Source organism: Nerophis lumbriciformis, linkage group LG12 (assembly GCF_033978685.3).
Source record: "Nerophis lumbriciformis linkage group LG12, RoL_Nlum_v2.1, whole genome shotgun sequence".
Taxonomy (NCBI): Eukaryota; Metazoa; Chordata; class Actinopteri; order Syngnathiformes; family Syngnathidae; genus Nerophis; species Nerophis lumbriciformis.
The window spans coordinates 47,343,920-47,370,645 of NC_084559.2; the positions used below are offsets into that span (position 1 = coordinate 47,343,920).

General features: G+C 39.1%; 1 protein-coding gene across 3 annotated transcripts in view; it reads left to right on the top strand.

Annotated features, from left to right (window-relative positions):
- Nucleotides 1-1,107: 1,107 nt before the first annotated feature.
- The window catches only part of edil3a (EGF-like repeats and discoidin I-like domains 3a), a 315,932-nt gene continuing 290,313 nt past the window's right edge, over nucleotides 1,108-26,726 (top strand). For all 3 annotated transcript variants that reach the window (XM_061986658.2, XM_061986659.2, XM_061986660.2), the window contains exon 1: nucleotides 1,108-1,461. In XM_061986658.2, coding sequence (XP_061842642.1) covers nucleotides 1,392-1,461 — 70 coding nt within the window. In that variant the 5' untranslated portion in view covers nucleotides 1,108-1,391. The remainder of the gene's footprint in view (nucleotides 1,462-26,726) is intronic.

Below are 26,726 nucleotides of genomic sequence, written 5' to 3' on the forward strand. Positions count from 1 at the left end.
CTTTGTAGATGTCGGGAACATGGTTTGTCGTGATCACAATATGCGAGAGGCAGCGTGTAGGTAAAAAGGTATCTAACACTTAAACCAAAAATAAACAAAAGGCGAGTGCTGCTAAAAAAAGGCATTGAAGCTTAGGGATGGCTAAGCAAAACGGAACTAAAACTGAACTGGCTGCAAAGTGAACAAAAACAGAATGCTGGACGACAGCAAAGACTTACAGAGTGTGGAGCAGACGGCGTCCACAAAGTACATCCGCACAAGACATGACAATCAACAATGTCCCCACAAAGAAGGATAGCGTCCGCTCAACTTAAATAGTCTTGATTGTGAAAACAAATCAGGTGCGGAGAATAGCGTTGAAGGACGACATGAAAATACCAACAAAAGAGGAAAAACCACCAAAATAGGAGCGCATGAATTGATTAACGTGGACCCCAACTTAAACAAGTTGAAAAACGTATTCGGGTGTTACCATTTAGTGGTCAATAGTACGGAATATGTACTGTACTGTGCAATCTACTAATAAAAGTTTCAATCAATCAATCAAACACAATAACTAAAACTCCAAATAAGTCACAGTGTGATGTGACAGGTCGTGACAGTACACCTACTTTGAGACAAGAGCTATAGTGATGCATGGTTGGTTATGGTTTGAATTCATATCCAACAATTGCGAGAACAACTTTTTATTGTCAATATCAGCTACCGAGTTTCATTTTTTAAATGTTTTCTGCTGGTGGTGTGCCTCAGAATTTTTTCAATGAAAAAAATGTGCCTTTGCTCCGAAAAGTTTGAAAAACACTGCCGCAAGGGACAAACGGTAGAAAACGGATAGGATGGATGGGATTTGATTGATTGATTGAGACTTTTATTTGTAGGTTGCACAGTGAAGTACATATTCCGTATGTGTGTAAAAAAGAACAGCTTATCATGATGCAATGCTGTCTTTTTATTTGAATGCAAACTCATATAAAAAGCAAACAAAAACAGTCATCTGTAACAGCATAGCGTCAAAGTTAACGCCATTTTCCTCACCTCCAGTCTATCGTTAGTCTCCTTTAATTTTGGAGGTCCACACCGGAAGTGCTGTGTCCACATCCTGTTTCAGTGACGCTGGTCCTGGAGCGTGGAGCGCACACACACCGCTGTCTCCACTGCGGTAGTAGCGGGCCAAGTAGGCAAGCAAGCAGGCAGGCAGGCGGCAGAGGGCGACCCGCAAACCTCCACTTGTTCCGGAACCCATCTCGCTACACTTCACCACAGAAAATAAGGACTTGACCTAACAAGGACATATTTATCATCTCGAGCGGTCTCAACAGGAGGACAACTTTTGGCTTTCGCAATTGATATTATTTCTGTCTTCTTCTTTGAAGACGTGCTTCCTGGTGAGGATGGTACCGCTGCTCCTCTCCATCGCCCTGTGTGTGACTGTGAGCGCCGCTGTCCCGCACCATGCGAAAGGTGACAACACTACACTAAGTGTCCATACTGTAAACAAAATGTGTATATTTTCCTCTTGTGTTTTACCTTAAAATCAACCTTACTGTACTTCACATGTGCATATGTGTAAGTATAAATGCACATTTGAACAGCTAATCAAACAATAATTCCCTCTCAAACGGAATTATTAGCCAAGGGAAAGGTGTGCTTTTGACAAGGGACCTTCTGTTTCATGACACTAATTTGAGCCCACCTTAAAATTGGAGTTAAATTCCTCTGGCTGCTCGACATTAAACATCCCCATGCATCTTTTGCCCTCCAGTTGTGTGGTGACAGGACAAGCCTACCTGTGGGATTTGGATGGAGAAAAAAAACAAAAAAAAACAAACAAAACAGCATAAGCCCTGTGGAAGTGGGTCATGTCATCCCCTCTGTCTCTGCTCATTTAGTAACATGCACGCCTCAGGAGTCACACATGTCATACAGGACTGCGGTGTCGACACCAAAGCTTCCCCTAAGCCTCTCAGTGTCAACTGTGCGGTCGGTAATGATGGCAGCAGGGTGGACTGATACTTAGAACTAGTAGCTCTGTTCATAAATACAATCTTACATGAAATATGTGCACGAGCTTGAGGACAAAGTTGGAGGCAAACGTGCATCTCTATGCGATTGTATTTTTCCTTCTAAGCAAGTTAAAGAATAAGACGTGCCACACATTCTTTTCAAAGTCCTTGCTCAAGGTGGCAAGTGTCCACCGAGGGACAGTCGCTAAAAAAAAGAAAAAGAAAAGCCTTTTAGAGGATATCACAGGGTTGTCTTTGTCTGCTGAAACAAATTAATGGGGTGGAAGCCTGCGCCTTCAGGTAAAACCGACTGCATTGTTTCAAGGGAGCGTCGCGATACATCACTTCACCCCCGCTCGGTCACCTGCGCACATTGTTTGAGTCGCAGCCGTCCATCTGCACGTATCGTCACACGAATGCAAATGTGCTCATGTTATCTTCATTCCTGGCTCAATTTGTTTGTAATGGCTGTGGAATTACAGCCTTTTAGGCACATGGACGGCCATCTGGAGAAGTGGTGATGAGATTATTTACTATTGGTGAGTCATGGTTAAGGTTGTACTGTTGGTCACTGTTAATGTTGGGATTGTTTACAGGACAGGAGGTTATTTTGGTGACCATTGGGCTTTCCATGGGTGCAGCCCTTGCTTACATTTGTTTTAGAACTTGACAAAGCAGAAACAAAGGGTTTTCCATGGCAGGCAGAAGCACAACAAATACTTCCAGATAAGCAACATTACCTAGCTGGAATGGTGCTAAATACTTTTGATATCAGTTGCATACAGTAGTTAGACAGTAGCATGAACTGAATAATTATTACCTACTATTAGGCTACTCACCAATCTGATCTGCAGTGATTGGATCAGACACATCATAGCAGGTTTAATCAGTTCATGCTCATAGACTTAGATTGGTCAGACCTAGTCTAGTCGTCCGGACTAGATCTGACCAATGAAGCTTGCTCGGATGAGAGGCAGAACGTCTTCCAAGACTAACTGAACAGTTCAGTTGCGATCGATTGAATGCCCTAAAAATACAATAACCTGGACGAACGACAACATCCCCATACACATGACAATGACTCGACTCCACTGTTTCGAAAAAAACTGAGACATGGCGGCGATGTGGAACTTCTTCAGATTAATGCGATTAATTAAAGTCAAGACATCTGCAATCTATAACTACAGTATCTTTAGTCAGAATGCCATGCAGAAGGTATACAAAGTGCAAAGGCAAATTCCCTGCTGATCTTAAAACTGTGCATTGCGTTCTCTGTTTGTTCTGTGGCAACCAGACAAAGACACCGAGACACTCAAAGGTTACTGCCAACCTTAACTTATATCAACAGCGAAACACGTGTGCGCTAAACACAGTTCACATTCTTTTCTTCCCCACCACCAATCGTCACGGTCATACCAAGCCATGCCTAAAATGCTTTTACTGACCTCTGTAACTTAGAAACGGCAATATGAAAAACATTACTGACTAGAATGTTCCAATCAGGGTTTTCTGCTGCCGATTCTGATCATCCATGAGTGAGATCGGCTGATACCGATCACATGCATTAACTGTATATTTTTCTATGTATTTATGGTGAGTGCTATTGACAGTTTAACGATATCAACACAACATTTAAACTAGTTCCTTGTTTCGCTTTTATTACACATAATTGTTTGAGCAAAACAAAGTCAATAGTACACAATAAAAAAATAGAGGCAAAAGCTAGCATCTACCACTCATTTACATTCTTTGGTTTTCGCCCTCAAAGTCCAACAGTGTCCAGATAATTATTACCTCAGTTTGTAAACATAACAAAGACAACAGATTTTGAGAAAATAAAATTGTGGACCTAATCAATCTAGTATTGATCATTTAGTGATACTACCCTTTATGTCGACACCACCAATTTATGCATCGATAAGCCCTCCTGCTACGTGTCGTGTACTGACTGCGACAATGGCGACATATTAACAGTTGTTGTTATATTATCCTTGTTCTAGACTATTATTAATCTACTTGTTAATTTCCTGTTAATAGCTGCTTACTTTCTGCTGCAAAGCGCTTCCATCTACACTTCTTAAACTTTGCAAAGCATTTATTTCTTGGTGTTGTTTAAAGATGGCTTAGCGGTTAGCTTATTTATTAGCATGCCTGCACTTGGCTTGCTCGCGGTGTGTAACATGTTTAACCTCGTCCTTCAGTGATAATGATACTTAAATACTAAGTTTATTTGCCACAATTGAGATGGATATTGTAGAGACTAGGATCACCAACCGTCACTTGAAAAACGGAATCATCCTGTATTTAGAAACAAAAGTATGCGTTCCGTATTGAGCTGTTAAGAGATGCACTTTGTCCCGTATTTTTATTACCGTGAGGATTAAAAAATGCTCGTAAAATATCAAAAGATACCATCAATTGACAACGGCTTTACATCAGTCTTCCACAGGCTTAGCTAATCGTTGCCAAAGTGCCTGATCGCTCACCTGTCAAACCCATTGCAGATCGACGTTTCTGCCATCTGGGAATTAACTTTGCCTTGACTGCCATTCAGGCTAGCTAGCTAGACTTAGCTTCCAAGTTTCTAGCATTTGGGATTCTAATGTGACTTTCGACCGCAATTGAGTTTTTCTGTAAAAAAGTAGAAATTGGGAAAGTTTGGAGATCGTTTTCGTCTAACCTGGAAGCGTCTGAGAGGAATGTGCTAGCTTAGCTACTATACTACTTAGCAACTCTGCTCTCTTGTTGTATTGTCCTCAAAACTCTTGTAGTTTATCTAAGTTGTTAAACATATACATAGTGTGTCCAGCTTTATGATAATGACACTACAATTTATGATAGTGGCACTACGCAACTCTCCCAACAATACAGTTACTCACCAGAGGGTCAGATAATATTTGTTTCAACTCTTAGTATATTTATAATTGTTCAGTTCCGACATTATGATTCTATTTAATGACAAATTACCACAAAATAGCCTAAATACAATGATCACACTTCTGAAGTAATCATGTGTTTTGTAAAAAAAAAAGAACAAATTAAATGTTGCCAGACTTATTAATAAAAGACAAGTATCTCAGGTCTCCTTTGGTTTTGTCAAAGTAGTTTTCATAGTGATGAAAAGTTGGAGACCTGCTCTATCATTAAGCTAAACACTGAATTTACACTTTTTGAAGTTTAGCAGTACAGATGTCTGTCATGAAAGATAGTTATTTTCATTATGTTAAGTTAAACAAAAAACACTTTTAAGAACATTGCTCAGTTTATTCAGTTAACTTTGTAAATTCGCACAAAAAAAATATTATTTAACATTTTGTTTGCCATATATTTGTGTTATTTTAAAATATGTGCATCTGTTAAAGTTGTGGTTGGCGTCATATAGTATAAACGTACGTGTAAATCGTCAGTCATCGGGTCATAATATCCTCAAAGTTGTAATCAATGCATCAGGACTCTTCTGAAACATCTTCTACCAACCAGAATAATCCAGTTGCCTCCATTCAACTTTTTATTATAAAATATTGTAGAACTCCTTTAACACAAATAAAAAAGGCAAAAAATAATTGGATTGACCAGTCCTGCAAGGTGTCCCTTATTTTATATTCCAGGGAGTTGGCAATTTAAAGTTGTAAGACTTTACAACACACTTATGTGATTACTGTGATGTTTTTTTCGTGGTGTGCAATGCCGATGTTAGTGTTTTTAGTTGTATTTTGTCTTCTAGCTATACATATTAGTGAGCAATATGTAGCATTTATTATTACAATTGTTTTGATTTTCATTATGCTTTACTTCTGTTACTGTATGTAATAACCTGCACTGCAACAATGTAATTTCCCCATTGTGGGATACATACAATCCTATCCTATTCTATCCTATTCTATCCTATCCTATCCTATCCTTTCCTATCCTTTCCTATCCTAATAGTTTTGTAATAAGAAGTTAAAGAGGCTGTTTGCAACAGTCTCAAAGTTAAATTTTTCAGATCAAAATATTAACAAAAACACCATCGGCCTGCTTATATTATCATTAGTGGTTGAAAAAAACATCTTTAGGTAGATGGTCAAAAAAGGTTTAAAATGTTTTTGAGTTTTTTAGTAAAACAGTGAATACTTTAATGCAGCCGATAAGCACATTCTTTAAGTAGTCATATTGCTTCTGCATGTGATCAGATAATCATCATTCATTGGTTTATTCAAACTCATTAATTGGTGATTAGCCCCAAAATCCTGATCTCGTAAAGCCTACCAACCCCACTATTAAAAGTCCTGTTGTACTGATTATAGGACTGAAGCTTTTCAAATCCGCTTTAAAATATGAAGACAAAATAAGCTGGTATTAGTATATATTTAATGCTTGGTTTTTAATAAGAGAAAAAAAGCCTACTGTTTATTCATAGTTGAATGCATACAATTAGGCAGCTGACTGCCTACATGGATGCTGATGATGGCAATCTATGGAAAAGCTCATTACAGTTAGTAGCTGGTGAAGGTTATGGTTGAAGTACAGGTGACTTTGAATGGCAGTGGCTTGCAGCTGACCTTTACTACGCCCTTGACTCCACTTTGAAATACCACGGCTTTCAATCAGTCGTGAGAGGTCATGCCACTGTCTGACCATTGACCATGACAACCAAAAAGCGTCAAAGCCATCCACTGGAAGACAAGCCATGCTTAACGGTAAAAAATAATTTCAGTCGATCTTAATTTTCTCCCTCTCGCAGAACTTGTTTCCCATTAGTATTGGAAGGCGATTTAATTTTTCTACAATGCTGACAAGTTAATGGATACAGTGTTATTTGTCTTTGTGTCACTCGGGTCTCTGTTGCCCTGCCCACATTTCAAGCTTGACTGATTGGAAGGACAGTAGAGGGGCACTTATGGAAGTTGCAAGGACACATGCATGAGGAAGTGCTTACCAAATAACTGTAATATTGCCCAGAGAGAGATGTGGGTAAATGTGTTTGCGCCAGCACACATGGGAGCATCCAGTCCAAAACAAAACAATATGTCATGCCTATGTATCTGATATGCCCCCTGCTAGTCGATTCATCACCTGTCCAGAACAAATATTAGAACCCACATAGGCCCGGCTTTTTTATTTCAAAGTGACCTCAAGCTTATCACACGTTCTGTACTTGATATCGGTCTTTTCATGGTGTACAAATCTGCAAAGATTCACGGTTCCAGTTCCTGAGTGAAAAGAGCTGTAATAAGTTTTCCAAAGTAGCTTGGTTTACTAGTCAAGTCTAATATCATCACATTAAGAAATAGGAGTGGCATGGTCTTGTTGACAAATATCGGCAATAACATTTGTTGCAGGCAAATTCATTTGTTGATAATAGTCGGTGACGTCATCGCTTGTGTTTTTTCAGATGTTTCTGGGTCAATGCGACCAGTGACCAGCATCACCAAGGAACAGAAAAATGGCTAAAAACAATGAAAAAGGGAATAAATGCGTATTTTCAGTTGTTTTCCATTGCTTTTGGCTTTTATTTTCGGAATACACCCAGAACTGGATAATAGCTGTTTTCTTTGGTTGAATGTTTGCCTCAATAATTTTTGCATTGCAGACAACATACTATTATAATCAAGCAATTATCTTGAAAACAATCAGCATAAAGTGAAAGCTGAAACTTGTGCATATTTAATACAATACTGTGATGGTCTGCGTTTACTGAGGAAGGGAATTTGAACACCAAGTTGAGCAGCAGTTTTCAAGGTTGAATGATTATTGCATTTAGTTACGTGGGCCAAATACAGCTTTTCTAGCTGTGGCAAAGGGCTCAGGGGCCGCTTATTATTTCGGTGAGCTAGGTGTCAGACATACACGATAACTGTCAACCACGGGAGACTCGACAGAAGATCAATAAGGAGACAAAATGACTTTGGATAACGTGTTAAACTGCATCAGCCTGTTTACCTGGACAAGTGAGAGTGTTTTGATCAATTTCAAGAGTTAATACCAATACATGGTTGGATAATAAAAACATCTTTTTGTTGATATATCGTCACACGAACAGCACACCCTTTTTTCCATGTTCTGTTTACTTTGGAAGATAAAACCTATCTTGTGTTGTTATATTTTCTTGAAGACCTTGTTTAGCTACTGTAACTGAAACCTATTTTACCAAATATATTTCTGCATGTCTCCTACTACAATTATTAGTAGATCCATCAAGGCTTATTTGCAGATTAGTACTTTGAGAATTGTATTTTATTTTCAGCTTCAGTTGTTCTGCATTTACATGAGCTCCTTCTGATTATGAGTGTACCTGTAGAGAGAATATGATTTGAAGTCAGTTTGAGCTTTTGAGATACACTTGTGTGGGTTTGTGTACTTGCAGTTAGGGAAAGGTAACCCAGAACTGTCATCACACAAATTCCGGGAAGGCAATTCAGTCTTTTTGCACTTCGCTGATGTGCATCCCTAGTTCACTCATTCACCATAGATCAAAATCCTTTATTTATAATACCATAATTTTTTAACCTTAAATTGCAGTCAGTGCCAACAAAGGTATATTTTAGATGTGGTATGTGATTGTAAAACTTAGAAGAGTTTCAACTTAAAGCTTGTTCGATCTCCGGACCTGTGGGGGCCGGGGGTGAGGTGATCCACTGGTTCTCGGTGGTCAGTGGGTGCTGGGGCTTGATCGCTGCCCTGCCGGCCTGTGTATGGATTTGTTGGATTATGTATGTGTGTGTGAATGTATGGATTGATGTAGATATGTATATGTGTATGTGTATGTATGCTTGTGTGTGTATGTATGCATATATGTGTGCGTATATACTGTATGCATATATGTGTGTGTATGTATGTACAGTATATAAATATACTGTATTTTTCGGACTATAAGTCACAGTTTTTTTCATAGTTTGGCCGGGGGTGCGACTTATACTCAGGAGCGACTTACTGTATGTGTGAAATGATTAACATATTACCGCGAAATATTAAATAATATTATTTAGCTCATTTACGTAAGAGACTAGACATATAAGATTTCATCGGATTTAGCGATTAGGAGTGACAGATTGTTTGGTAAACGTATAGCATGTTCTATATGTTATAGTTATTTGAATGACTCTTACCATAATATGTTACGTTAACATACCAGGCACGTTCTCAGTTGGTTATTTATGCGTCATATAACGTACACTTATTCAGACTGTTGTTCACTATTCTTTATTTATTTTAAATTGCCTTTCAAATGTCTATTCTTGGTGTTGGGTTTTATCAAATACATTTCCCCCAAAAATGCGATTTATACTCCAGTGAGACTTATATATGTTTTTTTCCTTCTTTATTATGCATTTTCGGCCGGTGCGACTTATACTCCAGAGCGACTTATAGTCCGAAAAATACGGTACATTTATATTTTTGGGGGCACTCTCGGGGCCTGCTTGTCCGGCGGGGATCGGCACCTCAGGCTACTGCAGCCGGGCTGCGTGTCTGGGGCCCCTGGATCCCACCGTCCACCCCTTCCGGATGCTTGTCTTGGATGGGACCTGCTGGGTCTAGTCCTCGCGCCTATCGTGGCAGCTCGGTGCCAGTGGTCCCTTGTTCCCTGGGCGCCGCACCTGCTGTTTAGCGTTGGGCTCTCTGGGTGGCTGGGGCCGTACTTTGGCTCCCGCACACACTGGCAGACAAACATATTGTACATGCAAATGCACATACCTACTCACATACACACAATTATACATACATATACACACATACGTATATTCATTCATTAATACATACATACGCGCACACACAGGTACCTACACTCCCACATACATACACAAATACAGTACATACAGTACTTACACACTCCCAGTACATTCACTGTACAAACATACATATACACATACTGTACATGTACAAGCACATATGCATACATAAACTCATGCATATAATCACATTTCATCAAACATATATTAACGTTGTTCCTCTAGGGGAAACTGGATAACACACAGTACACTGACAAAGCTTAACCTATAAATACTATAACAATCTCCAAGGTTAATACAGTTTGCTTCTCTTTCTTCCCCTCCATTTGTCTGCTTTCTTTTGTAATTCAAGTTATCATTACATATATGTATTGTTGTATTTGAAACAATTGTATTGTTGATAAGAGGTCATTATTGTTATTATTTATTATCAATAGTGCTATTTCTATTGGTATTTATATTGCTCCATTTGCAGTGTAAAAATGTTGATTGTCATTTCTGTGTTATTTTAATTTACTTCACTATCTGCTTCTTTGCTTTCACTTTTCGTATCATATTTGTACTTATCATATTTGCTGATGCTGTTCTGTTGTTGTGGTTGTTATTGTTATTGTTGTTTGTTGTTGTTTTTGTGCCTCTGTCTTCCTTTTTTTCTCTTTCTATCACCTCCTGCTTTGGTCCGGCTGCGCCAAATAATAATATAAATCCATTTAATATCCATCCATCCATCCATTTTCTACCGCTTGTCCCTTTTGGGGTGGCGGGGGGTGCTGGAGCCTATCTCAGCTGCATTCGGGCGGTAGGCGGGGTTCACCTTGGACAAGTCGCCACCTCATCGCATGGTCCATTTAATATAGTCAAATATAAGAGAAGTATCCCACACTTCGCTTTTTTAAATTAAATCTGTACAGCAAATATGAGCATCTACATCAACAATATGCCTTGCCTGAGTAGTTAGACAGGACAAAAATAAAACAAAAAAACAAACAACAAGCAAAACAATGTGTACGTCACAGTCCAACTTACTGTCATTGACATCCTCTCATGTACATTACATGTTTTTGTCCACTGAGTGAATGTGCTTGGTAAGGTCTTGCATTTCTTGGCTTCTGATTTTAACCCATGTGTCAAAATGTTTTTTGTTTTTTTTACAGAAGGATAATGTCATACAGCATATGTCAATCATTGCAATTTGACGTGCACTTTATTAAGACAGACTGTCTCTAGCTCTGATGTTGTAGATTGCCCTTGAGTGTACAGCATGGCAAGGAGATACAGTGAGGTAGCTTAAAACAGTGAAATGATAAATTAATTTAACGACAAATATTAATTCTCAAGCTCGAAGTGAAAACTGAGGGAAATAACTATTATGACCGCTAAGTTATCACAGTTCATTATCAGGTAAAGGCCAAGGGTTCTAACAAGCTTTGGGAATCGTTAAATACAGGTATAAAACGGGGCTAAAAGGGCTAAAGGGACTATAACATGGAAACTGTCGCTTCATTAAATTAAACACACACTATGGAGGAGTGAAATAAGGGTGGGGCTTCTTCAGCTCCACTGAAGTGTCTACCCAATATGAATCACTTTTTGTATATTTTCAGAGAAAAAATATTTAGATGTAAGATACATACATTGTTCATATGGAACATTGGGTTTTCAAAGTGTGGTGCAGTGAGCATCCTGTCAGAAAAGTTAATACGGTGCCTCCCCTGCTCCTCAAAAAATATTTAGTTTTCTGCTCACTTCAGACTCTTCTTACTCTCACTTAGCGGTGGACAAAATTGCCTAAAATCTACATTGGTAAATACATTGCAGCCTCTTGTGATGATAATAAATCAGATCGTCAAAGTTACTGCTTTAACATACGATTAATCACAAAAACATCAATTGAAAGGCGGAGCAGGTCAATGCATACGTCGGTGTGTTTGCCAGTAAATATCACTTCAAAATGCACATATTTTTTTCGATTTCCACTCGGACAACAATATTGGTAGACCATTCTTCACTGGGCGCCGTTTCCGACTGGACAAAAATAACGGTTACACCTCGAAGTCGAGCGTGACAATCAAAACAGGAGAAGAAGAGACATCATGTCTCAGACATGGCAAGTAAGAAGAGGAAATATGCGTTCTCTGTCTATGTACAGTATGTACCCTTAACTGTTGTAGTGTAGGCTATGTTTTAATTTCCTTTTGATGATTACTTGTATTTCTAGTATACATTGCATAGATTGAGTATGATCGCCAGCTTCACTCACACAGGAAGCACGTACAGAGAGCCTCGCTACTTGCTAGTGAGAAGTTCTGCAAAGTAACAAAATGTCGAAATGTCCTGTTGTGGGAGTATTTTAGCTTCAAACCAGATGGACAATATGAGCCCATCAGCACGAACAAACAAGCGAGCATGCCATGATGGCAACAACAACAAAAAAAAGACAACTCAACCTAGTTTTTCCAACTCGGAAAAAAATGCACTTTGAGATGTTCAATATTTATTTAAGTAAAATTTTGCTTACAGAAATGAGGGTCCATTTAATTTTTTGATGTATTCAGGATAACAAATGTACCTTTCAATTACAGTACAATGATAAAACCATTTTACAGTAATAAAAATTAAAGTTTTGTATCCTTTTAAATGTTACTTGCATTATAATTATATGTTATGATTACATAAAAAACACTGTATAGTTTTTATCAACTATTTATTCAGTTTAGGAGCATGATATGAAAGAGGGGTGTCCAAACTTTTTGACTTGGGAACCGCATTGGGCTAAAAAATTTGGTCAAGGGCCGAAAGCTGACTGCATGTAAAGTAGCTAATATCTCTATCTATCATCTATATGTGTATGTATGTGTATATGTGTATGTATGTGTATATATATATATATATATATATATATATATATATATTAATGGGTATATATTAGGGATGTCCCGATCCGATATTTGGATCGGATCGGCTGCCGATATTTGCCAAAAATTGCGTATCGACAAGGCATGGATAAATGCCGATCCAGATCCAGTTTAAAAAAAAACTCCGGTCCGTGTTTTCCAAAGCACCGATTTAAATAATACATTCCACTTTTCTGCTGCTACCTGATTTCCGTTCCGCATTTTCCAGCACACCTTCAACAGGTCTGTGAATTCTCACGCAGTTGCTTTTAGCTGCTGGCATTACACGACAGGCTCTTCTCACTCTTTCCTGTGTCTCCCTCTCACAGACAGCAAGTGCACCTTCTTACACACCTCACATACTGTCACGTCATACGTCACATACGTATACGTCCTCCCCGAGCAGAGAGGTAGCAGCATGGCTAACGTTAGCTGTGATGCTAGCGCAGCCGTGTGACCAACGTTCTCTCTAAGGTGCGCGCTTGTGTAATTGCAAACTGCTCAAGCGTCCACTGCGTATAGCAATTATATGCCACGCACAAAATCACATAAAAAAAATAAGCGCATAACAATTTTCGACACACGGACACGACAGAGAAAACAGTTTTCGTCGTCATTGTTCAAATATTATAACGTTTGTCAAGACGCTTATCTCCATTCGGTGCCACACACCCACACCATCAAAATGCAGAGGCAAAAATTTCCACATCAACACCGTATGAAAAAATTTGTGATTTTTTTAGTTGTGATTTCCTTCTCTGCATGAAAGTTTAAAAGTAGCATATATTAATGCAGTATGAAGAAGAATGTTTTAATGTAGACATGCAAGCCTTGAAAGAACATTTTGAAAATCAAGACTACATTTCCTGCAAATGGGTGCATTTCTACCCTATATTTTAACTTTAGATTTATTCTCATATCAAACTCTTTTGGCTGTCTTTTTGACACTTACATCCACACCCTGGATTATAAATAATGTCAATAATTCAATGTGATTATCTTGTGTGATGACTGTATTATGATGATAGTATATATCTGATAGTATATATCTGTATCATGAATCAATTTAAGTGGACCCCGACTTAAACAAGTTGAAAAACTTATTGGGGTGTTACCATTTAGTGGTCAATTGTACGGAATATGTACTTCACTGTGCAACCTACTAATAAAAGTCTCAATCAATCAATCAATCAAAACACATAGAATCATCATACTGCTGTGATTATATGCATCAAGTGTTCATTCAAGGCTAAGACAAAATATCGAGAGATATATTGTGTATCGCAATATGGCCTTAAAATATGGCAATATTAAAAAAAGGCCATATCGCCCAGCCCTAGTTCAATGATGCCATTTCTGTTTGTCATGTATAATTTTGTCTATTTTGTGTTTATCCTTGAATAAACAGGTCAGTTTCTTGTTACCAACCATTGTGTATTATTCAAACTCCCCTAATTCAGCTGGCTAGTTGTTATCAAGAGTACTAAAACCCTTTTCAACATGATTCTGACAACTAAGTAGGCTAAATAACTTTAAACTTTAATACATGCTCGGATAGGCCAGTATCGGTCAGTATCGGTATCGGTCAGTATCGGTATCGGATTGGAAATGCAAAAACAATATCGTATCAGATCGGAAGTGCAAAAACCTGGATCGGGACATCCCTAGTATATATACGTTATTTAGGTCAGGAAAAATACAGAGGCTATATCATCCCTACAAGCCTGTTTTGCAGGTTTCCCTGTTTGTCAGAGGATATATATATATATATATATATATATATATATATATATATATATATATATATATTAGGGATGTCCCGATCCAGGTTTTTGCACTTCCGATCCGATACCGATATTGTTTATGCACTTCCGATCCGATACCGATACTGACCGATACCGATACTGACCGATACTGGCCTATCCGAGCATGTATTAAAGTTTAAAGTTATTTAGCCTACTTAGTTGTCAGAATTGTTTACATTGTTTACATTGTGAGGCCGGTGAGCTATTGTATCCTACGGTGTGTAGTGAAGCATGTTTAGCTTTTCCTCGGCCTGCAGGGATGATACTGAAAAAACTCACTTTATTTGTCGCCATGGAAGCGAGGATTAGTGATTTAGAAGTAGGTAAAACACTGCCGATTGCGGAAGGACATTAGTCTGAGGTCGTTTCAGTGTTATAGCTTCACCTTTATCGTTAGTTTTTAAGCCAAAATGAGTCCATTGTCCCTTTCTGTCTACACACTGTGTCTGCTTGTAAGTACTCCGTGATTGTGCGCTGCCGAACATGCTCCTCTGCTCCTAAAACCAGCAATGTCACGACGTGACAACGACGCGTCGTCATGCCTGTAAAAAAATAAATAAAATATGGCAAACCGGTACTTTTCAAACAAAGTATAGTACTGTTTTTGATTCATTAGTACCGCGATACTATACTAGTACCGGTATACCGTACAACTCTAATCCATACTGTAGTTTGATTACACATCTTCGGGACTTATTGGGATCTAAATACACAGAAACAGGTACCAACAGGTAAGAAAGGTTGGTTTTGCATAAGAGGGCCCTTTTAACTAACAGGATCACGTAAACTTAGCATTGTGTGCTGCTGACGATGCACTCGCCACATTAATGCAGGTAATGAAACAATTCAAATTGTCATTCAGTATCTGGTGATTTGTAGTTGCCCTTGTACCCACGCTGCTGTCTTCTATGGTGAACGTGAAGATCCGGGTCGGATTCTTAATTCGTGTTGAATTAATCGCTCTAAGCCACTTCTGATATACAAGCATGCATGTGAGAGACCTTGTCTAGGGAAAAAAGGTACAAACGATGGGCGGCATCCTAGTTTTTAATGAGGCTAAAAAGGCTCTCCTGGCTCGCGAGCAAACTAGGGCACCTGTAATGAGCTTGGCTTAGAGATGTGTTGTAAACCTGAATGTCGCCACAAGCTGTGACGTTAACTGTACACTTCAGGAGAAAGAGAAGGACCCGTGAAAATCAATAGTTTTAGACACCTTTCATGTATGCCATTGGGGTTTACCATCATATACCCAATTAAATAATAATAGTTATTAATTTTCCCCGTGACTGCGTGGGTTTCCTCCGGGTACTCCGGCTTCCTCCCACCTCCAAAGACATGCACCTGGGGATAGGTTGATTGGCAACACTAAATTGGCCCTAGTGTGTGAATGTGAGTGTGAATGTTGTCTGTCTATCTGTGTTGGCCCTGCGATGAGGTGGCGACTTGTCCAGGGTGTACACCGCCTTCCGCCCGATTGTAGCTGAGATAGGCTCCAGCGCCCCCCGCGACCCCGAAGGGAATAAGCGGTAGAAAATGGATGAATGGATAGAATAATCAAGCTAATGGTCAGCCAGTCATAGCACCGTCCTTACTGTATTTTAAAATCAGTGAAGAGTGAAAACTTAATACTCCAGCGTGCAGCTAGGTCATCTCCGGTCCGAAGCACCAGATTGCGAGGGTTGCAGAGCAACCGGGGTCCCATAGCTGCACTCAGAAACCTCCCACTCGCCTGTGGTAGTCCACGATCATTGCAGACAAACATGATCCGTGCTTTATACCCATAATACAGACAGTCCATGTCAGTGTTTATATAGTGCTTACAAAACAAACATTACCATCAAATAGTTGTAACACTAACTTCTGTCAGAGTGTGACTTTCAACTTTCAGGCACACTCTGGAATGTATTTTTAGTGTTTCTTATGAAAGTTAAAAAGATCATTGATATTTTTCTCACTTTAAGTATGTACCTACATTTGCATCAAAGAATAGCACCGGGGGGGATTTCATCACTTCATTTAAAGCTGAGTGTGTATGTCTAGATTTGATGTCTTTATTAGGTTGTGAAAGTGACATGTTTGCCCATTAAAATCCCTACCTGTCACACTAAATACGACTGCACCTCACACTACATATTGCCATATAATGTAGTAGAAGAGGTTTGCATTTTATTTTTAAACAAAAGCACATACCATATTTTTCGGACTATAGAGCACACCAGTCTATAAGCCGCACCCACTAAATTTGAAGGGAAAAAAAATGTTTCCATATATTAGCCGCACCAGACTATAAGCCGCAGATATACACGTTGTGAAATGTGTTATTTACACAGAAAGAGTCTGTAAAAGTTATTTACAAACGGTGCCTGTAACACGACAGTAAAACGGCTGATCAAACAAAACAGAAGTTCAGTTCAGTTCAGTTTCAGTTTATTTAGAACATGCATACAATAGGATGTAATACATCACATCGTCATGGACCCGCGAGTTGCGAAAGCTAGCTTTCCAATCAGTTTAACAGGCTCAATAACTCCACGGTGACGTTTTGGTGAGTTTGCTGAAGAATTTGTAAAACAGAAACAATACAAAAAGAATGCCATTGTAAGTTAATAATACTAACACACACTCGTAAATGTGTTAGCATATTAGCTAATGCTAACAATGCTCGCTTGATTATATTACGACAGCATGTACAAATATGCTTGAAAACACTTCTATAGACATGACACATTGGGCGGTTTAGTAAGTATAACCAGTTTTAGTTATATTGTAAAACATGCAAACGTTGCTTGGAGTGATGAATTAAGAATCCATACGAGTCGAAACACTTTAGACGGCTAGAAGACAGAACAGCACTTCTACTACCAGTTGAATTAACTAAATAGAAGGACACTGCAGTATCTGCAGTGAACAAACTCATTCAAAAGATGGCGCCGTAGCACAGACAGTAGCACACTATTTCCCATTATTTGCTTGTTTTTTTTCTTTAAACGACTTGCATAAAGTCTGTTAATTAGCTGCACATTTTTATAAGCTGCAGGGTTCAAAGTGTAGGAAAAAAGTAGCAGCTTATAGTCCGGAATTTACTGTAGTCTTTGCATGGCACATGGTAGCAGAAGTGGGATACACACATTTATACTGTAGGCGTTAAGGCACATTCTTATCAATGACAAACTGTTACATTACCAATAGAATATGGTTTACCCTTTTTTGTTTGTTTTTGTTTAATCTCTCCATTTTTACATTGAATTATGGAAAAATATTTGATAATAGTTGGGTTTAGGTTTCGGCAATACCTCTGGCTGTGGAGGATGATCTCTGTTCTTTGAAGGCTGTGGTTTGGGGCTTTTGTGACTGGATAACTTGTTTTCATGACAGGGACTCCAGACAGAGGACTTTGTATGTGAAAGTCTTTGAGGTGAGGATGATGCCTCAGGCAACCTGTAAATACAAAAGTTGAGCCACACCACGGTGATTATGGGAATTGATTCTGTTCAATTAATAATTTAGGTTTTCTTTGGGCTTACCCAGAATATACGTCATGTTGACGAACCTACTTCTCTCTAATATTGCCATATCGTGTAGACATATAGTTATTGTGTAGAACTATAGGGACATAACTACTAAAAGGAAGCTTAATTCACTAACTGTGTTCCAAAAAAAGGTAATTAGGAAAATAATGCTGTTTATAAAGAACATTTAAAACTGTTCAAACATTGAAATTTAATGATTTGGTTCATTTAAAAACTGATAAAATAATGCACAAAGCAAACTATACTGCTACCCAAAAAATTATAATAATTATTCTAAACAAAAAACAAGAGAACTATAATATTAAGGAACACATTTTAATTAACACATTTGTAGGCAAATACAAACACTTAAAACATTTAGTACTGTACAGCGGACTCCATCTAGTAGTACACCAATAACTTAACTAAATATTCAAACACAGTGTTGCGGTTGAAACTGTGTGTATTGTTACAGTGGCCAAAAATATTAAATATACATTTTAAATAAAACCTCTGCCTTGTTTTTAATGAATACTAATGCCTACTACGCTACTGTATTTTAATGTTGGTCATTATGGTGGTACTTGTAGAGCCAAGTGTTTTCTGAGGTGGTACTTGGTGAAAAAAGAGGACCACTGATCTAGTATATGAGTATGTGGAATTAAATTATGGAATGGAATAAGCAAAGAAGTCAAACAATGTTCTAATATGATGCAGTTTAGGAATCTGTTCAAACTCAAGTGTTAACAAAGTACAAGGAAGAATAATCTTGATTGACCTCGTAAAACTTATCCAAAATTGTATTCATCTCAATATGTGAATCACAACTTATAATCAACTATGTATTCATTATAACTTTGATTATTTATATATTAGTTTAATTGTTTGTAGTACAGATTGAGCACAGGAAGTGTTAGAAATGTTTGTCAACCAGAAAAGGGAAATTATTAAACAAGTTCTGCATCTTCCTACTCCTTTTCAGACATGTGTGTAATGACAAACTGCAAATATGTAATGTGCCATATTGTAACTATATGCGTGTTCGAAATAAACTAATATCATAGCCATAACCATACTTGTATAATACAATGTCTGAGTCTTACTAATGTGGCATGATAATAATCCAAATTTGTGTCCCTGCAAAATAATTTTAAAATCTTGGAGGGTACTAGAATATTCCACTATTCGATTCTCAGGATACTGATTTGCCTATCAACCTCGCAGTCCATTTGTCGGACATTGAGTAACTGAGGCCCCCACCACATACAGTGGGTGTATAGTGAGGATGTTTGGATAAGGGTTATATGAGGTCCGCCAGAGTCCGCAGACTGACATGAAGCCCACTGCAGCAACGCGGGTTGAAGTCCGCCGTACGCACTGGACACGGCGCCCGGCAAGATCATTTCAAAGAACCTCACTAAACAATGTAGTCTCTACCATGTTTATTTGTTCATCTAAGTGTTTTATAATTTTTCTTTAAGGTGGAAAAAGTCGCAAATGAGATGGGTTTTTTTTGTGGGCATCTCCATTAGATTAGCCAACGATCAGTCAATTATGGGAAAAATCTAGCGAATCAGATTCGACCATGAAAATCCTTAGTCGACGACAGCCCTATTGGAATCACTCTGAGATAACTGCAGTTTGAGCTCAAGACCACTGGTTTATCAATAACTTAGACAATTTAATTATGTTGTACTCCCTTGCATCAAGGTGGACTATCTTATACATATACTATATATACAATCTGGGATGGGTACCGATCAAATTCCGCTGGTACGGTACTTGGGTTGCGGCTGACCTCACATCTATTTGCAGACTCAGCCGGATATAACTAGGGATGTAGCGTTAAACGGTATTAATGCTGACCGCAGCAAAACCTCAACGGTTAGCATTACGTAGACAATAACATGATTAAAATAACCGTGATTGATGACTGCACTTTAAAAAACTCACGGACTGACTGGTGCTAGCCCGCTTAAATGAAAACAGGAGACATTAACGTCGTTCCCCATTAAGAACCGATATATCCCAATCTTAACTTACAAACACATTGCTAAGATACTCACTTGTGCACATTGAACATACACGCTGTGCTGTCATATCACAGAATGATTGATCGGAGAAATACACAAGGTGGTTTTACGGTGCATTCAAAGACTGCTAAAAAGAGTAAGACAACCAAAGAGTACAACACCTGCCAGAAATGAATAATAATAGACTTTATATGCAACACACTTTTCATTTTAATGAGTCTTAAAATGCTACAGTAAAAAACAATATTTAGAATAATAAAAGCCTAGCCATTAAAACAGATGAAATACTAAGATACAAATCATAAAACATGCAACATAGTGAGTTTTATAACAGTGTGTCTCTAGTTATTTTAGTCTGTGTATAAGTACATTCAACAAAATTGCGATTATAATATCGGTGATGATTTTGGCCAGGATAACCGCAATAGAAAATGTTCAGATTGTTACACTTCTCACTCTAATATTTGGCCATCACTCCAGCAGCACTGAGAGCATTTCCGTAATTTTGCAATTTTCAATGCCAACAAAGAAACTGACTCAGACATATAATAACCACATTTAACAACTGGACATCAGTTGTTATAATCAGCTCATCTAAAATGTTTCAATAAAATAAGATTTTTTTTTTTTTAAACAATTAATATTTATTACCACACAGAAAAGTACCGAACATTGGTAATGACAATTATGATATGATTATCAGAAGAAAGTCAGAATAACTGTTTACTTAGTAAATAGCATTTGACTGGTTATTATGGCTCACTTCTGCATGCTGATTTAAGACTACAGTTTTATGGATACTGATTATATATTATATTCTATATTCATGTATTCATAATAATCTTTATGTTGTATGAATTAGCGCTGCTACGATTAATTCAATTTAAAAAAGCTTTGATTTATATTTGGTTGCTTCAATTAATGTTTTAATAAGTATAACTAATACAAATGTATTAAATCTGGACCGCATTCAGTGCCCGGAACTTTAAATATGCGGACATAGTTTCCATACAGCCGCTCAAACAGAGCGCACATGAGAACAGTGGTCTGGATTCTGTGATCTGATTTTTTTTAAATTTTTATTTTGATTAATGCACACATGTTAAACGTGCAATTTAATGTTGATGATGTGCATATACTATACCAGGGGTCCGCAACCCAAAATGTTGAAAGAGCCATATTGGACCAAAAATACCCCCCAAAAAATCTGTCTGGAGCCGCAAAAAATTAAAAGCCTTATATAAGTGTTATAATAAAGGCAAAACATGATGTAAGTGTCTATATTAGCTATATTAGCCTACAATCAAAATGACTTTAAAAGTCTTATATAAGTGTTATAATGAAGGCAACACATGATGTAAGTGTGTATAATGTGTCATGAGACATGTAAATATAAATTAAATACACAGAGGACATAAGTAAAGGAAATTAAATGAGCACAAATATACCGACAAACCAGGCATAATGATGCAATGTGTACATACAGTTAGCCTAAATAGCATGTTAGCATCGACTAGTTTGCGGTCATGGATTGACCAAATATGCCTGATAAGCACTCCAGCGAATCAATAACATCAACAAAGTTCACCTTTGTGCATTCGCGCACAGCATAACACGTTTGGTGGACAAAACGAGACAAAGAAGGAGTGGCATAAAACACGTCTTTCTGTGGCAGCATCGGAGAAAGTTGTACATGTAAACAAACTACGATCAGTTCAAGGATCGTCGAAATTAGTAGGACAAAACGGCGCTTGCCAAATACTCTGATCAGTGAAGCATGTATAACACAAACAGTGGGATTTCTGACAGTTAGGAAGGTTTGTGTCATGTTTGTTCAGGTCCAGGGAGCCACTAGGGCAGCGCTAAAAAGCCGCGGGTTGCTGACCCCCGTACTATACAAAAAGAATGAAGGTTATGACAAGCAGAAAAAAGATTGTTTATTTTAACTATTTTCCTCTAAAATACGCATTGAGGTGATAAGTGTGGTTTATCCGATTACTCGATTAACCGAACAAACTAATCTATAGACTACATGATTAGTAAAACAATCGATAGCTGCAGCCCTAGTATGAATATAAAATTCAGACTTTGAGTTAAAATTTTAAAATAAGAAAATATTTTACTTGGATATTTCAGATACCAAAGTATTTTGCATCTGCTATCGTGTCCATGGCCAATTATGCAAATTAGACAATGATGTCTAAGTTTCCCCACACCCCACTCTAAACCCAGTGTCACAGATCAAGTGCAGTCCTGTAAATGTGCAAATCATCTGCAGACACTAATTGCTATGGAAGTTAATGAGGGCAGAAGTTTAAAGACATGTCTGTCTCTCATCTTCAAATGAACTTCCAATGAAGACCTGCATGTTTTCTCTTCTTAAAGCCCTTTAATGGGCAGCATGCATTGATTGGTGCGTCCTTTTGATGCACTTCTATTCATTTATCTCATCCAATCTTTTATGACTTTATAATTCCAGTGAAGATTCTGCATTTTCATTTCACATTTAGTTTCTGTTTTTTGTGTCAACAAATAGAGACACAACTGGCTGTGGGGCATTTTAGCCTTCAACAAACACTGTCCTCCTTCTAAGCCAAAGCAAGTACACCCAAAAGCTATTACATCCAATTATGAAGACTGAGGCTTCCACCTTCTCTACTACAATGTGGAGTGAGTCAGAGATTCGTCCTTTCTTTGATGTGAGCAAACTATACCCCATATACTAATTTTGGCAAGGAAACAAAGGTCCTGATTGCTGTTTCAAGTTTGGCTTATTTGTCCTTTGCTGATTAACTAACATTCACAGTCAGATAATGGATCACTTATGCAGTGTACTGTAGTTGTTTGGTTTTCACTGAAAGACATACTATACTAGATTTCTTCATGAGTCCTAAATTGAATGTATAGATTCTAGGGATGTAACAAACATCATGGTCATCATTAAGTCACAGTATTTTTAAGTATTTTCAAATCCGAGTCCATGGTTCTCGCCCGGAAAAGGATGGCGTGCCATCTCCGAGTTGGGGAAGAGATCTTGCCCCATGTGGAGGAGTTCAAGTACCTCTGAGTCTTGTTCATGAGTGAGGGAAGAGTGGATCGTGAGATCGACAGGCGGATTGGTGCGGCGTCTTCAGTAATGCGGACGCTGTATTGATCCGTTGTCGTGAAGAAGGAGCTGAGCCAGAAGGCAAAGCTCTTAATTTACTGGTCAATCTACGTTCCCATCCTCACCTATGGTCATGAGCTTTGGGTTATGACCGAAAGGACAAGATCACGGGTTCAAGCGGCCAAAATGAGTTTCCTCCGCCGGGTGGCGGGGCTCTCCTCTTAGAGATAGGGTGAGAAGCTCTGTCATCCGGGGGGGAATCAAAGTAAAGCCGCTGCTCCTCCACATCGAGAGGAGCCAGATGAGGTGGTTCGGGCATCTGGTCAGGATCCCACCCGTACGGGAGGTGTTTAGGGCACGTCTGACCGTTAGAAGGCCAAGGGGAAGACCCAGGACACGTTGGGAAGACTATGTCCTGGGTGGCCTGGGAACGCCTCGGGATCCCCCGGGAGGAGCAGGAGGAAGTGGCTGGGGAGAGGGAAGTCTGGGCTTCTCTGCTTAGGCTGCTGCCCCCGCGACCCGACCTCGGATAAGCAGGTCGGATAAAATGGACGGATGGATGGATTTTCACCAAGGTTTAGTAATGTCTGAATGTGGAGTGAATGAATGATGGTTCTCACGATGTGTGTCTAGAAAAGTGCTATGTAGATCTAATCAATCATTATTTTTAATTAAATATTATTGGACCAAATAAACAAATAAAAATTAAAGTAGTATATTTGTTATATTTTGCAATTTATTTATTTATACAGTCCTTCACTTTAGTTCAACGAGGGTTGAAAAGAAAAGGAGGACTGTGGTCCGTTTTAAAAAAATTAAAAAAACTGCCATACTGTCGAGGTGACTTGTCGACAGTTTCTTCGCAGTTTCTATAGCACTCATGTTTAGTTTTACTTCTTGCGAGACAGCAAGTTGGCACAACCAAACTTGATACTGTGATTGGCTGTCAGCGTGTCCCTCCCATTGCTCAGTGATCACTTCCAAGTTTTGCTGGATTACCAGAGCACAAACGCCTTTGTCCATGCAACCAACCTTGCTTCTTAACTTCCGGTTTCTTTTTATCAAACTTTTTTTTCGAATGCTTATTTTATTGATATTGTTTTATCGGCCCAGCCCTAGGGTTTTAATTTTTATGATAAAGGCAAAACATTTGTTGCATGTCTGGTATATGTGACTCGGGTTAAATTGATGTTCTCATATTACTCCGAGTATTAATCGGTACACAGGTGACACGAATGTGCTTATACACGTTTAGATTTGGGTATGTCATTTCTTAACGAAGAAAAAAAAAACAATGTCTCTTGTATTCATGTTAGCATTTAAGTTAGCTAGCCAACCAGTAGCACGCAAGCTTGCTTCTCCAGAAAATGAGAAGTATCACAAGTTTTATATTAATTGTAATTTAAAAATAGTAAGGCTAACCTTTGGGAGTTTTACTGCGGTTTATCACTGTGACAGTCTCTCACCGTCCGGGTTCCATGGACCACCAAGGATAGACATTACGTTGAGCAGGTTTGACTTTGTTTATTTTTCAATAAAACCTTTCAGTCTCGTCGGGTCGCTTTTCAGCTCTGCCGCTTCTTCCACTGCTCGCTCTTTTATCCGCTTTTCAGCCGGCCGCGTCTGCGTTTTCCTCTGGCTCTCTTCCTCTTGCGCGCTGCATGTGCTTCTGGCTCTCCAACTCCTTCTTCTGCCCCCTCGTGCATAAATAAAATACATTTTCAAAAATGAAAAATGACACATTTAGATAGCTAAGGGAAGAAGACATTTACTTTATTTATTTATATTTAGCGGTATAGCTCGGTTGGTAGAGTGGCTGTGCCATCAACCTGAGGGTTGCAGGTTCGATCCCCGCTTCCGCCATCCTAGTCACTGCCGTTGTGTCCTCGGGCAAGACACTTTACCCACCTGCTCCCAGTGCCACCCACACTGGTTTAAATGTAACTTAGATATTGGGTTTTCACTATGTAAAGCGCTTTGAGTCACTAGAGAAAAGCGCTATATAAGTATAATTCAATTCACTTCAATTCACTTCACTTTATGCAATCATTTATCTGTATTCTACCTTCACTCCCACAACCATGTCAGCCTTCTGGCTATGGCATCCTGCTGCTGCTCAGTAATTTCAAGTACAACACCAGTTTACAGGTTACATTCTGCTGCTCCTTAAGCAAACATTTTGAAATTTGACTGTATTGGGTACAACATGCTTGAGCTGTCTGAGGATCAATCAGCTTGATCGTGCAACTCCAATTGCACATATTGCATTTTATTGATATTTGTCTGTATGTTGCCAATTATTCTACTTCTTGATGTTGCTAGCTGCAGGATACAGTATATGCAATCAATACTGACCCGAAACACCATTGGATGACCAGCAGTGCATTGTTTACAGACATGGTCTGGTGCATTGACACTCGAGGGAAGGCTTGAAATGTGTTTGATTGTGATTGTTTTTCGAAAGTAACATGACATGGTTTCAGTACAAAGAAAATATATGTCTCTAAATATAATAGTTTTGTTCTGATTCTTTATTCTTGAAGCAGCATTGTGATGCTGGTAGCCCAACAAGCTCAAACAATTGCTCATTTATGTATTCATCTTTGTACATTTTCTTATTTTAACTCAACAATTTGTTAACTGCATTATGCGTCCTGACTATTCTTAACTGCTCACAGAGAGCAAGCCAGAATTAAGAGGTAGAGAGGATAATATAACAACAACTGTTGATGTGTCAACATTGGCACAGTCAGTACACAACATGTAAGAGGAGGGCAGATCGATCCATAAATTGGTGGTGTCGATACCAAGGGTAGTATCAATATGTGATTGTTAATAGAGTGATTTTTTTCATTGAATATATTTATTTTCTTAAAATAATTTTTTTGGGTTACGTTTACAAACTTAGGGAATCATTTCCTGGACACCATCCATCCATCCATCCATCCATCTTCCTCCGCTTATCCGAGGTCGGGTCGCGGGGGCAGCAGCTTAAGCAGGGAAGCCCAGACTTCCCTCTCCCCAGCCACTTCGTCCAGCTCCTCCCGGGGGATCCCGAGGCGTTCCCAGGCCAGCCGGGAGAGATAGTCTTCCCAGCGTGTCCTGGGTCTTCCCCGTGGCCTCCTACCGGTCGGACGTTCCCGAAACACCTTCCTAGGGAGGCGTTCGGGTGGCATCCTGACCAGATGCCCGAACCACCTCATCTGGCTCCTCTCGATGTGGAGGAGCAGCGGCTTTACTTTGAGCTCCCCCCGAATGACAGAGCTTCTCACCCTATCTCTAAGGGAGAGCCCCGCCACTCGGCGGAGGAAACTCATTTCGGCCGCTTGTACCCGTGATCTTGTCCTTTCGGTCATAACCCAAAGCTCATGACCATAGGTGAGGATGGGAACGTAGATCGACCGGTAAATTGAGAGCTTTGCCTTCCGGCTCAGCTCCTTCTTCACCACAACGGATCGATACAGCGTCCGCATTACTGAAGACGCCGCACCGATCCGCCTGTCGATCTCACGATCCACTCTTCCCCCACTCGTGAACAAGATTCCGAGGTACTTGAACTCCTCCACTTGGGGCAAGATCTCCTCCCCAACCCGGAGATGGCACTCCACCCTTTTCCGGGAGAGAACCATGGACTCGGACTTGGAGGTGCTGATTCCTATCCCAGTCG